The sequence below is a fragment of the Gastrolobium bilobum genome, unplaced genomic scaffold (assembly GCF_033153095.1).
Source record: "Gastrolobium bilobum isolate Gb01-03AN ecotype WA unplaced genomic scaffold, APGP_CSIRO_Gbil_v1 utg18685, whole genome shotgun sequence".
Taxonomy (NCBI): domain Eukaryota; kingdom Viridiplantae; phylum Streptophyta; class Magnoliopsida; order Fabales; family Fabaceae; genus Gastrolobium; species Gastrolobium bilobum.
This window is the reverse complement of record NW_026898737.1, coordinates 94,211-106,259: the sequence shown is the minus strand read 5'-3', so window position 1 is coordinate 106,259 and position 12,049 is coordinate 94,211. Positions and strand designations below refer to the sequence as shown.

Sequence of the window (12,049 nt, the reverse complement as noted above, 5' to 3'; positions counted from 1 at the left end):
ATATTTTTTTTCTTTTATTTAATTATTTTGTCACCTGCTTTTTCCTCAATTAGTTAACTTTTTAAGAAGAATGGCAAGTGGGTTATATAAGGGAGGTAGCGAGGGTAAGAGGGGAAATGAAAAGGATGGTTTGGAAAATGGTGTGAGTGAGATTCTGACAAGGCGCATTGTTACGTCATAGATAAGAAGGGATGAACCCGACACCAACAATAACACGCTTCTCTCATGAGTTTGGGTGCTACGCAAGTGCGTTTGCTCACACTTTTTTATCGACACAACTGCGCGTTACGGTTACATGTAAACTAAGTAGTGCCGTTCCCTTCATAAATTCGTCACTAACCAACAAAAGTCACATTACTCTTCACTCTTTCATATATCAATAGATTAAGCATCGAATTCACAGTTGATTCACGTTGGTGGAGCTACAGCTACTAAACCCAAAATCAGTTACATCATAGAATAGCATAAATCATTAATGTAATTTTATCTAATTAATTAAATTTTTGAATTGAATTAAATTTTTTTTGATACATTGGTGAGAATTGAATACACAACATAATACAATGTATTCAAATCTCTCACCATCAGACCAATCCTAGTAGCTTGTTGAATTGATGTATCATTTACCTTTCAAATTTAGTGGACTCTCTTACAAATGGTCGTGTTAAAGTATAATATAAATCATTAATGAGATCATTACCTAACAACTTAAACTTTTGAGTTAAGTTGGTTCTTTATATGAAATCTTAGTTCCAGGACCTACCTCGAATCAGACTAATCGCGAAGCGATGAAATGATTAAAAATCTCTGAAAAAGATTAAGTTTTTGAGTTCATCTAATTCTTTATAAGTTAAAATCATAGCTTCTTTGTTCAAATATATATATATATATATATATATATATATATATATATATATATAGCTTCTTTAATAAAATAAAAAATTAATCTTAAATTTTCAAAAAAACTGGGGGAGGAAATAAAAGTTTCTTTTTAAGTTATAGTCTGTGTCACCCTGATTGAGGCTCAATTTTATTACTCAAATATTAAAAAAGAATCCAATTCATATTTAGAATAATACTTTTTCAGATAAATATGATTCATGTAATTATTTTAAGTGTTTCAAATTATTGACAAATTTAACTCGAACATCTAATTATTTAGTCATAAGCTAACATTACGTAATATAATCAGTTTAACTCAAAAGTTTAAATTGATAAATGATGTGTATAATAATAATTTTATATTAATTTCTTTTACATTATTCCAATTAATTTTTGTTTATGATTTTAAAAAAAAAATTTGACAATTTTTTTTTTCAGGTAGAGCCATTTAACTAAAATGCAGCCTAATTAATGATTTGTATTCGATTTGTCAAAAAATATTGTATCGCTCATTAATTAGTTAGACGAGTAAATCACAAGTTTTCATAGTTGATCCATGTTAATATTGAATTATTTTATTTATAAATAACTTAATATGATATCAAAAGAAATTGACATTAATATACACATATTTTCAATTCAAGGAATTGATATATTTTTTTTTTGTAGTCAAGTAATGTTTGGGCTATCATGCATTATGTTGCACCGAAATTTCAAAAAATCTAAAGTATCATGTTTAACATCCCAATATTTTCTGACACTCTGACACGCTCCGATATTTATATAATATTTAAAATTTTATTATATTTCATGAAAAAATTGATTGATATTTTACCAAACTGATATAATAAAAATTAAAATTAGATATTGAATAAATCTCATTGAAGTGTATCAGAGATTTTCAATTTGAAAATATAATAGTAAATATTTACATCTTATGTTTCTTTGCAAAATTGATGGGTATTATATGTTTAGTTTCATTTTTTTGCTAAATTATTGAATATTAAATATAATATCCACTACATAAATCAAAAATATTATTTAATATCAAAACGTATTCTAACATGTTCAAATTTAACATTATTTAGAATTAACATATTAGAGTATCGTATCGTATCCCATGTAGGTAAAACATAATCATGCATGCCGCTCAACCTTTCTAAGTATTAACTTCCCCTATCAAATGGGTATTTACGAATTTTTGAATATTTCTAATTAAGATTCGACTGTGGTCGGCACAAGCAAATATCAAATCCAATACATTTTATATATTTTGATAAAAAATAAAAAAAAAAGCCTTATTGTACACACTTTTATATACATCTACTTACATTCTTGTATAGGTGAAAAAATTAGAATACATGCTATATACATAGGACTAAGCAAACGATAAAAATTATGCAAATATGAAATAGTGTATGGATAAGTGTGTGTGAGTAACTGTACTCTATTTTCGATAAAAAAAAATTTAAATATTATTTTTTTAATAAAAAATTATGGAAACATAATTGTTGTAAATGTATAGTACTCAAACACGTCACACATGAGTGCGACCGGTTGGAGAGAGACACCCTATAGGGGGCGTGTTCTAGGAGAGAGACACGCCACACAGAAGACATATTTTAGGAGAGAGACACGCCCCACATGAGGCGTGACCTGCATGGGGCGTGAGTGGCCCAATTCTTCCATATTTAAACCTTTCTCCTCTCCACATTCCGCACAACTCTTCTCCATCATCAATCCATACTCTTACATACATTTTTCACTAGTTTATTTATATTTTGTTTTGTGTTTTTCATTAATATTTTTAAGAATGAGCTATAATTCTGATTTTATTCGTGTTGTTCTACTATAATGGTAGGAAAGTAGAAGGTTGTTGCGGGGTAGTTTTTGAAGGCGAGAAAAGACCATCACATATTAAGCGAAACTCAACAGTTGTAGAACTGCATCAGAAAATTTGCCAAAAATTAGTTCTCAAAGATAACCAATCAATCACTCTGGTCACGACAAGATTATGGCAATCTGAACAATACATTAGTTTGCAAGTGGTGGCTGACGAATATGTAGATATGGTAATGAAAGAATTCTTCAACCAGTCTAGAAAAGATTTCTTAGACTTGTACGTGGATATTGCTAGAGCAGAGGATGTTGTTTTACCTATGAGGTCAGTTGCTTGCAATTCACCATGTAATGCATCATCATCTACTGCTCCAGTTGTTAACATGTCTGAGGAAGATGAACATAACCCTACCTGAGTTATGGATGACGACTATGACGATGATGATGAGAAAAATAGCGCAATGGAGGATCGTCTTCTTGCAGAGGATGCGAATGCTTCGGACAATGATGAAGAATGTGGCAGGTTCCCTACTCAAATCCAGTTATGGCATGATCTGGGGGAGTCTCGAATCCTAGAACATCATGACATGGCCTCGAGTCAAATACCACAACATCCTAAAGGTATGTTAGGAAACAACTTATATATGTATATATCGTTTTGTTGATGTAATTTATTCTAGTTGTTACTATTATTAATTAGTACATACAAGTGATGATGTCGTTACTCCTTTTTGTGATGAAATTCCACATTACACATATATTGATTGGGAGCATCCGAGTGAACAATAATCATATATCGAGGATTCGGGTTCAATCCAAGGTCCATGGAAATTAGGGGGAAAGTTGTTTGTTAACCAGGAATTTACATCCAAAAAAGAGGCTCAGATGGCAATCAAGCGCAACCTCATAAAGAGCATCAAGAAGCAATTTTGGATGAGAGCATGCCTACAAAGTTAAGCATGAAATGTTGCACGCATGAGCAGAGTTGCCCATGGAGGGTCAGGATAATAAACCCAACGCATGGTGAAAATTGGAAGGTTATGAAATGGGGTGGGGATCACAATTGCTTGAATGATCATATTTCTCAAGAACACAGACAGCTTGATTCTGATGTTATTGCATCACTTGTAGTAGATACATTATTTCAGAATATTATGATATATTTAAAATTTGGTTCATATACCTTTGTTTGTGTTAATTTGTACATTACAAGTTGATTGTTAGAGATGATAAAAGAGGAACCATCAGTCTCAATTGCACTGGTTCAGGAGAGGATCACTCATTCTTATGGATTCAAAGTTTTATATTAAAAGGCATGGTATGCGAAGCAGAAAGCAATGACAACGTTGTATGGTGATTGGGAGGAATCTTATGCATATTTAGCCAGGTGGTGTGAATATATGACCCTAATAATCGCAAAATGTGCGCCCTAGTGTAATGCCTCACCTCCTCAAGATATTAGGCAACTGGACCCCAATGGGCTTACAATTTATCAAGGTATGAAATACGTAGATCGCCATCAAATATGTCTTCGCCAGCAATGGGCGCATGGCTAAAAACCTGCTCACACTCGGCAAACCAATCCAAAGCAGTATGTCCAGTAACTACTTGCCCGTCAGTAGGCAAACCATGTATACCAACCACGTCCTGTAATGTGATCATCATCTCTCCTTGCGTCATATGAAACGTATATGTCTCTGGTCTCCACCTCTCGACCAGAGCACTAATAAGGGCACCATCCATATGAAATACAAACGACAATTGTCAATTCATATGTAACCACTTCAATAATATATAAAAATTAGTGTAACCACAATCTGGTTCGTTGGTTTCTAAATTACATACCTGAATATGACGCATATGTGCCACATGTATGAAATCGGCCTGTGTGAGGTAGGCAGCCACAACGTCTGGAATATCACCATGACAGGGTCCCCCTGTAGTTTTCCTAGTCGAGTCTTCAACCCTCTAACCTTATCCTCGTTCCACGCGGTCTGTGAAATGTGAGTGCGTTGTGTCCTCCTCTGAAGTACCTCCCACTTATATGGTCCAGGAAGAACATGTGGAAGGCACGACCTCATCATCGGATGCAGGCCGCGGCGACTCAGATGAAGACAAATCAGCCATAACAGAATACTATTAAAAAAACAAATTGTTTATTATAATTAAATTAAATTAATATTGCCTACTCTAATATTTAAAAAAAAATTAAATTAAAACGTATTTTTTATTTAAAAGTATATGTTTATATAATACAATTCCATATAATTATGTTAGGTGATAGTCCTCAAGAGTTGAGGCCCATTAAGTGTAAATTGTTCCACAAAACCCATGTTTTGGTTATAAATCACTCCCTTTAACCTTCTTCTTTTCATATAGAGCAACTGTTTTGAATAGTGGACCAGAGCAATGCCGAAAGTGGGAATTAAGGTAGACCTGGAGCAAATTTAACATTATCTTTTTCACATATGACTATTGGGTTAGTTTGCTTTGTTCAGGACACCTAAGGCCCATCAAAAGGAACCACAAAATGAAGAGAGAAGAAGGAGTGTTGCGCAAAAAGGAAAAAGAAGTCTGCTATAGTACAACAGCAGTCAAAGGAAGCAATGGGGAGCCGCCACGTCAGCTACAGCAGAGAAGGTGGAGGTGCTGCCTCTGCTACAGTACGAAAGCAAAGAAGCTGAGCAATGGGGAGCCGCCACGTCAGCTACAGCAGAAGAAGTGGAGGTGCCTCCCTGAATCCGATACTCCTACTCACAAAGGGAGCCAAAAGCAAGGGGGACCACTTCCATTTAAGGCCAAGCTGGCAAGAAGCAAAGCTACCATTGGAGAGGATTTAGACAAAGCACGACCCTTGATGAAAGGAACAATGGAGATCAAATGAAGAACCCTATAAAAGGAACAAGCAATCCTCATAAAAGAAAGGAATCGGCACCCATCCTAGGACTCGTTGTCTATTTGTTTTCTTTTTGTAAAAATGCTCACTAGGAGCTAACTTCCTCTAAGTAGGTGAAGGTTCCATAGAAGTAATTCCTTTTGTCTTAGGATAGCTTTGTAAGGAACACATATTTTATAAATGAATTTTGAGTTGCTCTTTGGTTTAATTTATTGATTTTGTGAAACCCTTTGGGCTGGCAACCTCATCCCAGGACCACTCGGTTAATGAAACACTGACAAAGGCGTGTGGAACATTCTCAAAATCCTGGGGTAGTTTAGCCTGAAGAAAGGAGGGAGAAACACCTGGAATGGGGAGCACTGCTATGTGAATCCATGCTCTTTTGAGAATGCAGCATGGTTTCCTTGCATATAACTCCAAGTACTGTGGAGTAACGTGGAGAGTAAGGCCTTACCCTCTGCTTACCTATAGCAAAACAAGGGAAGGAGCAAAATCCACTTGTAAAATATGCTACCAGGCAGGGTTAACCAAAGGGATGAAAACATGGAACCCGTAACACCTACTTGATCTTTTTCTTTCTGAAATTAATCTTAACTCAACTTCTATCACAACCTTTTCCTCACGATAACTGAACTGTGTTTTACCAGCTGATGCTCTTACTTTCATTTCGTTGACTGCTCTTAAAGTTACTTCAATTGATGTCTTTTTATTCGATGACCGTGCTAAGTCATTCACTGCTCTCATCTGGTTCAGAATGGTTAACATTGTTTAACTAGCTGCCCAGAGATTGCTCTTTGTGAAGCTTAGCTGAGAATAATAATTTCTTTTATTGCTCCATTTTACAAATTAAGTTTCCTTTAGCGCTTCTTACTTCACAACTGCTCCCTGAGGACGATAAATCTGGGGCTACAATACCCTATATTGCTTGACACGTACGCTTGCGTATAGTTGAAGAGGGTTGCTCTTAGTCAGAGTAGATTGCTCCTGTTGGCAATCCTGATTACTACTCTACACTCTTGCTCTCTGAAAGAAATATTCCCGAGCAGCTCTTGGTTCGACCAAGCATTAGGTCACTAAGCATACCTTACGTCACTAACCAATTTCTAAGTCACTAACCTTTTCTTAAGTCACTAACCATTTCTTAAGTCACTAACCATTTCCTACGTCACTAATATAATATATTTATTGCTATAATTAAAAAATGAGTAAACACCCTTTTTAGTCCTTGTCAATATCTACGAAGTCCTTTTTAGTCCCTGGCAATAAAAAAGGACCAAATTGGTTCCTGAAATTACAAAAAAAGGGTCATGTTAGTCCTTATGTCAACTCCCAAATATGTAGAGTGGCCCTTTTCTTGTACTTTCAGGGACCAATTTGGTCCTTTTTTATTGCCATGGACTGAAAAGGACTTCGTAGATATTGCCAGGGACTAAAAAGGGTGTTTACTCTTAAAAAATAGAAAGCAGATATTGAGACTTACTTTAGTGGCAGTGCTTCGCCGTGCGAAAAGCTAAAGATGAAATCTAGAGAGAAGTCAGAGGTTACTTTTAGAGAGAAGGTGTGAAGAGGGAAAAATGAAAAATGGGGTATTCATAGCCTCTGGGGCGTGTCTCTCTCTTCCAGGTCACGCCTCCTGTGGAGCGTGTCTCTCTCCATCCATTCACGTCTCCTGTGGGACATGTTTGAGTGCTATACATTTATATATACATTCAAAAAGATCACTTTTCCGTAATTTTTTATTAAAAAAAAAGTTAAATTTTTTTTACCCTCTATTTTCATCTAACTCATTTTACCAATTCAACAAACTCTCATTAATATTTTTTTATTCAGTAATCTAATTTTAGAGTTTGAGCTAGACTAATAAGTAATGACTAAAATAATACTTTTAAGTACCCAAAACAAATATTACCAACGCAAACAAAAAAATAAAAAATAATAATCTTTTGCAGTGAAACACACAAAGGAAACTTTTCTTTTACATATATCACACCATAGACATTTTTTCGTTATCAAAGTAAGCCCAATTATTTATTCATTTTTAGAAAATAAAAAGCAAAAACCTCGATGATTTTTTCGTAAATCAATTCATACTTTAAAAAAGTTGGTCAAAGGAAAAACAAAAACAAAAAGTTAAAAAAAGACATTGATAAAGAAAGTTCAGATTTATTTTTTATATATGCTATATAAACGCATTCATGAAATGATAAAATAATTCCAGGTTTTTCATTTTTAAGGAATGTGATTTGAGTCTGTGTCATTTTCTGCTAAAGCATGCTTTGGACAAAGGGATAGTGGGATGTGCATAATTGTTTAGGACATTGTCTATGGAATTTTAAATTCGTATGCACTGCCATGCTAGAGGCTAAGAAAAAGCTTGCTTATCGTCGTCTCTCCATTTGCGTAGTTTTCAGATAACAATTTTCTATCAAAAACGGAGAAAAAAAACAAGATAGAAAAAAGTAGTCAAATATATTAATCAATGAACTTCTAAAGGAAGTTGTCCAATCAACTAAAAATGGGGTGCCATAAGAAGTGGGTTGCCAGCAAGCCTTAGCAATAAGTGGATACATCATGTCCACTGTGTAGTGCCCCAAAACCAAGGGACCAAGCACAAAAATCTTTCAGGTTAATGGTTTCAACTTACATTACACTCTGAAATTTGAGGCATATACCTCATTTTAATAATTGCTGCTTTAATTGAACCCAGTTGCTCCAACATACCTAACATTTAGCACCTAATTCTTTGGGAGGCTTCATCAGATCGAAGACAGAAGAATCCCATTAATGGGAATATGCCTCAAAAAGATCCGTAGCCAGAGTGAGTTTGTACGCACTAAACTGGTTCCAATTGAAATGTTATGTTGGTTCTTGTAAATTGTGATACACCGACACGTTATTTTTTTGAAAAAATGCGTGTCGGACACGTGTCGGACATCGACACGGCTCCGACACGTAATCAATATTTTAGGACACGTTGACTATGTGGACACGCGACTTTGACCGTGTCCGACACGGTCAAAGGATAAAAACGTAAATTTTTTGAATTTTTTAAAATATTAAAATCTGTGAACTAAGGAGAAGAAGCTCTGCACTTTCATCATCCATCATTAATCTCTCCAACGACACATCATTGTTCTTTCTGATTGACGATGAAGATGACGATGACGTTGTGGTACCGCTCCTCATACACCTTCGCCCTCTTCAAAACATCAAATAACGATGAGTCACATGGCACCACCATCATCAACCTCCAAACTGAACGAAGGAACAAAAGAAATGAAAGAAAGAAAACCACAAAACGAAGGAAGAAAACTAAGTCCGTATATTTTTTTATTAGCCTTATCCTCATCCACTGGATGTAAGAAACGCATGAAAATAAGAAAGTGATGTCAAATCAAAAGCAAGGCTCGAGGAAATGTAATCAAAAGGTCTACAAAGTAGCTGCACATACCTAATTATATGTACACCAGCCATTTAGTCCCAAAACATAATTTACAAACTATACAAACTAAATATCCGAAAAACAATGCCACATTGATTTTAAGTTTCAAGGGATAAAAATTTGTCTTTTGATTTATATTATAAAATTCAAATATTAAATTAATTATATGACTTATTATGAATTGCAACATGTATTAAATATAAATTATATTATATATATTAAAAATATTATTTAATATCAAAACGTGTCCTAACGTGTCAAAATCTAACATTTTTTAAAATTAACGTGTCGACGTGTCATGTCGTGTTGTGTCGCGTGTCGGTGTCGATGCATCATTGCTTGTAAATGGATGTTATGTTGGTTCTTGGTAAATGGGGGACTCCATAATAAAGGAGAATTATCATTAAAGGGTTTAGTGTTTGTCATTTTAAATGACATAAGTTATGTCATTTTAGGAGAGAGATAGACACAGAAAAACGGAAATCATGGGAGAGAGAAAGTGAGTGATTTTTTTAATTTAAAATTCAAATTTTCTGTGTCTGTATCTCTCTTAAAATGACATAATTTCTGTCATTTAAAATGACAAACACTTTTCTCATCATTAAATGGGTTAAATAACAAACTCATAATAATAAAAGTGGGCTTGTCGACACAACATCCGAACCATAAAGCATCAAATCTATTGGTCCTTCCTTATACTAGAGTCAAGCGGGTTAGGAGGAGCACATGACAGAAAAATTACCATCAAAACTAGACTCGAATTAGTTGTGTTTTGCTCATTCATTTCCAATGCGGAACCTTACTACTCACACTTGAATTACAAGTGTCAACTCCTCTCAAGAACTACCATGATAGGGCAAGAACTATTATCAATGGACTAAATAGCAGTTATCGACGTCATATCTTAATCCAAAATCTTAATTAAGATATTGGATTCATAGATCTTTACACTTATATGGTCTTTATTTAGTTTATGGGAAAAATATTTGTCCTTTTAAAGGATATAACTTTATGTCATTTTAGATCTTAATCGTTGATTTTCGACAATCAACGGTTATGATTTATTGAATTTTATTGTGAATTATTAATTAATTAATAAATTTGACTTAGTGAATCCTAACCATTTATTGACAAAAATCAACGGTTAAAATCTAAAATGACACAAAGTTATATCCTTTAAAACGACAAACATATTTCCCTTATTTTATTATCAACTAATATACAACTCCATCGCATTTGTATATTCCAACATTGGTAAACAAACAATGTAACAAATGCCGATGATTATATAGTTAACAAACTTCTAATAATTTATCTGTAGTATTAAACTTGGTTAGTTGTTTGCATAGTAGTTATTTCCCCCCCAATTTGAGGAACATATTTCCTGGCATAATGCACTTCTTTGCCTCAAATCTGTCCCATATGAGAAGAGACGTGACCCTAAGTTCTAAAACTAAATTTAAGTGATTTCAAAAATCAAACGTATGTGAAATCTGCCATTAATGCTTATCCTACTTTTCTTCAATTCTTCCCATTTTTTTCTTCCTTAAAAAAGAGTCACGATATGCACACGTACGCCAACGCGACCCATGTCTTTTTCATTCTATCTTTTTAGCACTCAGGTGGAAATCTAACGTGTTGCGCTTTTAAATTGAAGTCTTGTGCTTCAAAGTTATGAGAAGTTGTGGATTATAGTAAAGTCAGTCTGTGTATGTAAAAAAATAATATGTTTAATTTGTATAAAGAAATATGTTTAATAACTAATATTGGGTGCGAGTTGTTGAAAGCAGGTCACTAAGGACAAGAACTTAAAAAAAAGTCAAAATATAATTAATTCCCTTAACTTTATATGTACTTTTTTCCTTAAAGCTTAAGAAGGTATAATATATCTCACAACTGTGATACACCGACACGTTATTTTTTTGAAAAAATGCGTGTCCGACACGCTCCGACACATTTCGACACGTGTTTGACACGTAGTCAATATTTTAAGACACGTTGACTATGTGGACACGCGACTTTTGACCGTGTCCGACACGGTCAAAGGATAAAAACGTAAAATTTTTGAATTTTTTAAAAAATTAAAATCTGTGGACTAAGGAGAAGAAGCTCTGCACTTTCTTCATCCATCATTAATCTCTCCAACGACACATCATTGTTCTTTCTGATCGACGATGAAGACGACAGTAACGTTGTGGCACCGCTCCTCATACACCTTCGCCCTCTTCAAAACATCAAATAACGATGAGTTGCATGGCACCACCATCATCAACCTCCAAACTGAACGAAGGAACAGAAGAAATGAAAGAAAGAAAACCACAAAACGAAGGAAGAAAACTAAGTCGGTATATATTTTTTATTAGCCTTATCCTCGTCCACTAGATGTAAGAAACGCATGAAAATAAGAAAGTGATGTCAAATCAAAAGCAAGGCTCGAGGAAATGTAATCAAAAGGTCTACAGAGTAGCTGCACATACCTAGTTATATGTACACCAGCCATTTAGTCCCAAAACATAATTTACAAACTATACAAACTAAATATCCGAAAAACAATGTCACATTGATTTTAAGTTTCAAGGGATAAAAATTTGTCTTTTGATTTATATTATAAAATTCAAATATTAAATTAATTATATGACTTATTATGAATTGCAACATGTATTAAATATAAATTATATTATGTATATTAAAAATATTATTTAATATCAAAACATGTCCTAACGTGTTAAAATCTAACATTTTTTAAAATTAACGTGTCAATGTGTCGTGTCGTGTCCCGTGTCGCGTGTCGGTGTCGGTGCATCATTGCCTCACAATGTTAATTAATAGAATGTGACTTTCATATATAATTCTTTTATTAAACATATGTTGAGGATAAAAAGGATTTATTATGCTAAAAAAAATAGTTTCCGTATAGACTTGTTACAGACATTGTAAGACAATAGGAATGACTTCTTCAATTTGAGAAGATAAATTTCATTTCATAAAGA

The 12,049-nt window shown here is 33.9% G+C and overlaps 1 protein-coding gene across 1 annotated transcript; it reads right to left on the bottom strand.

The window, feature by feature from the left end:
- Nucleotides 1-4,203: 4,203 nt before the first annotated feature.
- LOC133283654 (protein MAIN-LIKE 2-like) lies at nucleotides 4,204-4,802 on the bottom strand. The gene is made up of 2 exons (XM_061480548.1): nucleotides 4,567-4,802; nucleotides 4,204-4,444 (listed from the first exon to the last, which is right to left on the bottom strand). Exons 1-2 carry the CDS (start codon nucleotides 4,800-4,802, stop codon nucleotides 4,204-4,206), a joined length of 477 nt encoding a protein of 158 aa, XP_061336532.1.
- Nucleotides 4,803-12,049: the final 7,247 nt, after the last annotated feature.

What these genes read in the sequence shown, in the direction of transcription:
- LOC133283654 (XM_061480548.1), bottom strand. Translation starts at nt 4,802, where the DNA reads ATGAGGTCGTGCCTTCCACATGTTCTTCCTGGACCATATAAGTGGGAG. An exon ending in CACATATGCGTCATATTCAG is followed by an intron (nt 4,445 to 4,566) that starts GTATGTAATTTA and finishes TGCCCTTATTAG; the next exon opens with TGCTCTGGTCGAGAGGTGGA.